At 47.5% G+C, this 4284-nt stretch overlaps 1 protein-coding gene across 1 annotated transcript; it reads left to right on the plus strand.

Moving 5' to 3' along the window:
• The first annotated feature begins 1963 nt into the window (after positions 1-1963).
• Positions 1964-3757, plus strand: LOC123486189 (zinc finger protein 3-like). Its single transcript, XM_045217413.1, has 2 exons — positions 1964-1973; positions 2161-3757. Exon 2 carries the CDS (start codon positions 2506-2508, stop codon positions 3436-3438), a length of 933 nt encoding a protein of 310 aa, XP_045073348.1. The 5' UTR covers positions 1964-1973; positions 2161-2505; the 3' UTR covers positions 3439-3757.
• The last annotated feature ends 527 nt before the right edge of the window (positions 3758-4284 follow it).

The raw sequence follows: 4284 nt of genomic DNA on the forward strand, positions 1-4284 counted from the left end.
GAGTCATTAATTGGCGTTGGCGATATCATTTAGTTGATAGATGTTATCTAGGTAACTTAACGCTAGCTAGCAGTTAACATCAGCTAACAATGGCTAACTGTGTGGTTTTTCACACTCAAATAGCCTCCATTATAGAGGTGCTAGCGAATGCAGCCGTGGCAGAGATATGTAAACTCGTAGACGACGACTATGCAGTGTTTCGTTTGAAATTTCTCAAAGTCAGAAGGAAAACGGGGCATTGCGGAGGAAACTTCAGCTACTGGAACTGAAGATGGCACGGGAGCGCGCAGAGAGGACAATGCGAGAGCGCGTCCTCGCCAGTCCTCCCAGTAGTGTCAAGATTCTCGACGGACACAGAGGAATGGCGAGAGGTACATTTTGCTGAGGGCCTGTCGCCCGGTTCCACTTTGCGCATGTGTTACTAGATGTGTTACCCACATATGGTTAACCAGAATTGGGTCTTGGTCAGTTTTTGGATACTATGCATTAATTGCCCTGCTATCTATCTATCTATCTATTACATTTTTACGTTTTAGTTATTTAGCAGACGCTCTTATCCAGAGCAAAGTGAGTGCATACAGTTAGTGAGTGCATATATCTATCTATCTAGACGGAGCTGCTCTTCCTCCCGGGTAAGGACTGCCCGCTCCATGATCTCGCCATCACGGTTGACAACTCCATTGTGTCCTCCTCCCAGAGTGCAAAGAACCTTGGCGTGACCCTGGACAACACCCTGTCGTTCTCTGCTAACATCAAAGCGGTGACCCGATCCTGCAGGTTCATGCTCTACAACATTCGCAGAGTACGACCCTACCTTACACAGAAAGCGGCACAGGTCGTAATCCAGGCACTTGTCATCTCCCGTCTGGATTACTGCAACTCGCTGTTGGCTGGGCTCCCTGCCTGTGCCATTAAACCCCTGCAACTTATCCAGAACGCTGCAGCCCGTCTGGTGTTCAACCTTCCCAAGTTCTCTCACGTCACCCCGCTCCTCAGCACACTCCACTGGCTTCCAGTTGAAGCTCGCATCTACTACAAAACCATGGTGCTTGCCTACGGAGCTGTGAGGGGAACGGCACCTCCTTACCTTCAGGCTCTGATCAGACCCTACACCCAAACGAGGGCACTACGTTCATCCACCCCTACCTCTACGGAAGCACAGTTCCCGCTCAGCCCAGTCAAAGCTATTCGCTTCTCTGGCACCCCAATGGTGGAACAAGCTCCCCCACGACGCCAGGACACCCCACGACGCCAGGACAGCGGAGTCACTGACCACCTTCCGGAGACACTTGAAACCCTACCTCTTTAAGGAATACCTGGAATAGTATAATAGTAATCCTTCTACCCCCCTTTACTACCACTGTCTTTTGTCTAAACTAACACCTGACTTATTTCACCTGCTAGCACTGACTTGTTTAAAGAAATGTACTTATTGTGATTGAGATGTAGTTGTTCCTTTTGCACTGACTTTGCTCACAGCTGCTTGTTTGAAGAAGTGTACTTACTGTGATCAAGATGTGGTTGTCCCACTGGCTATCCTAAATTGAATGCACCAATTTGTAAGTCGCTCTGGATAAGAGTGTCTGCTAAATGACTTAAATGTATATATCTGTCTGTCTGTCTAGCACAAGACACTCATATTCTAACCAGATTCTTGATTTACTGCATTTTCTATTATTTACTCATTGAAAACAATAGTATATCAAGAAGTTATACAAAGTGTTACCTTACATCCTTTCCAATTCTATACAGTGTCGAAACTGTCAATAGTGGACAATACATACCATTGAGCATTGACAGTAGCTAACTTAACCACCTCTTTTCCCCCAATCACTCTCTCAGGTGAAGGACATCTCACTGGAGGCCACAGGAGCTTTGTGAAGCCAGCGGGACACAATACATGGAGAGATGACCAACCAATCACTGTTGATGAGGGGAGTGGAACCTCAACCCAGCACCTTATCGTGATAGAGGTTAGTGTAGTAATGTTGCATTAAAATTAGTTACTTTGTATAGCAAATGTGGAGCATTTATTTCAGCTATTCACTTGCTCACATGGACTAATTTGTCTGCCATAGGGGAGCTTTTGAGACTTCCGTATGACATTGTTATCCAATTCAACTCATGTACCAGTAACAACCTCCTTTCTTCTTGTGTCAGTCTGCAGATGCAGAGGCTGCAGGTCCTGGGGTCAAGCAGGAGAGATCTGAAGGAGAGGAGGACCAACGGCAAAGCAAAGACATCCAGACTGGAGCGCCCCCTGTAGCCACAGAGGACCCCACCACCGCCCCAGCGCCGCCCAGGACCCGATGCAGCATCACGGAGGTCAGTGGAACGGCGAACGCCGTCCTCAAGTCAGAGACAGACACAGAGACTTTAACTGTAACACACAGGCTCTTACACACAGGATCTGACCACAGATCAGACCCAGTGGGGCTGGGGAGACTGGGCTGTCCTCCTGCTCCTGGCTCAGAGTATTTACCTGTATTTTACCAGAGCCAGAGGATGGTTAATTCCCATGGAGATGGTGATGGTGATGCGTTAGACACTGGTGGTGATGATTCATCTTGTTCTTACACTACAGAGATGGACCCTGGCAACATATCCTTGGGTTTAGAGACACAGACTGATCTGTCTAGAGGGGACTGGAACCGGTGCAGTAGTAGTGTATACTGTGAAGGGTGCCTAGATAAGAAAGGGGAGGTTATAGTCGTAGATGAGATGACTGTGAAAGTGGAGGACAACGCTCCTCTGACATGGAATGCAGACGAGACTCACTTAGAAGAACACTCACAAGGCAGAGATTTCTTAGATTACACGGAGAGCTTAGAGACAAATCCAAATGTAAAGACCCACTCCCCTTTACCTGCGTTCAGGGATCACGACCCAGTGTCCACTTCAATGGGGCCTTCCGATTCACACAGCCGGGTCCTCTTCGATCAGGTATTGGACCCAAACGACAGGGCTAGAGCCCAGGCTCAGGGAGGAGCCACATCAGGCAATAGTAAAGAGAAACGGTTCCTCTGCATGTTCTGTAACAAAGGCTTCAGCTGCCCCCAGAAGGTGGAAATCCATCAGAGGGTCCACACAGGGGAGAAACCCTTCAGCTGTGCCCAGTGTGGTATGCGCTTCGCCGAGGCTGGCAGTCTGAAGAGGCACCAGAGGGTCCACACAGGAGAGAAACCCTTCAGCTGTACTCAGTGTCATATGTGCTTCTCCCACTCTTTCAGCCTAAAGAGGCACCAGAGGGTCCACACAGGGGAGAAATCCTACAGCTGCCCCCAGTGTGAGAAAAGCTTCTCCCACCAGAACCAGCTGAAGATGCACCTGAAGGTTCACACGGGAGAAAGGCAGTTTGCCTGTACGCACTGCGAGAAGAGGTTCTCAGAGAGGAGCTACCTCAGGATACACCAGCAGAAACACCATTCCACTCTATAACATAGAAAGTAACCATTCCACTCGATAGCTTCTGACGTTTAGATCTAACCCTGCATTAAAGACAGATTAATTTTCATTGTTGTCAGCAGAAAAGATCCACAGATGCATCTGGAATAACGAGTGTAACAGATCTGTGTTGAATATTCCTGGGTAGAATATTGCATTCAGACATTGTGTGATATATAAGGCATATATAAGCCTAAAACGGCTGTTACATAGTGTTTGTACTGTGTAGGCTAAATGATGTTCACAAATGCCTCTTTCATTACTTTCATTGAACTACTCCATTTTTCACCCAATACATTTATGAGATAACGAATGCAGTTCATGCAGATTTTTTGTTGAGACTTTACATTTTACATTGACATTTTTGTCATTTAGCAGGCGCTCTTATCCAGACCGTCTTACTATTAGTGCATTAAGAAAGCTGGATGAGACAACCACACAGTCGTAGCAAGTACATTTTCCATCAAATTAGTTATCAGCAAAGTCAGTGCTTTTCGTTTTTTGTTGTATGGGTGGGTAGGAGGCACCGTGAGATTCATTTAAGATAAGATACTCTTTGAAAAGGTCAGGTTTCAGATTTTTTCCAAAGACTGGCAGGGACTCGGGGAAGGAAGTTGGTTCCACCATTGCTGTGCAAGGACAGGGAAGAGCTTTGTCTGGGCTGAATGGGAAGGGTGGGAGGGCCAAGATACCAGAGGTGGCAGCACGGAGTGCTCGGGTAGGGGTGTAGGGTTTGAGCATAGCATGAAGGCAGAGAGGGCAGTTCCCCTTGCTGCTCTGAAGGCAAGCACCATGGTCTTGTAGTGGATGCGAGCTTTGACTGGAAGCCAGTTGAGTGTG

The sequence above is a fragment of the Coregonus clupeaformis genome, unplaced genomic scaffold (genome assembly GCF_020615455.1).
Source record: "Coregonus clupeaformis isolate EN_2021a unplaced genomic scaffold, ASM2061545v1 scaf1053, whole genome shotgun sequence".
Lineage (NCBI taxonomy): Eukaryota > Metazoa > Chordata > Actinopteri > Salmoniformes > Salmonidae > Coregonus > Coregonus clupeaformis.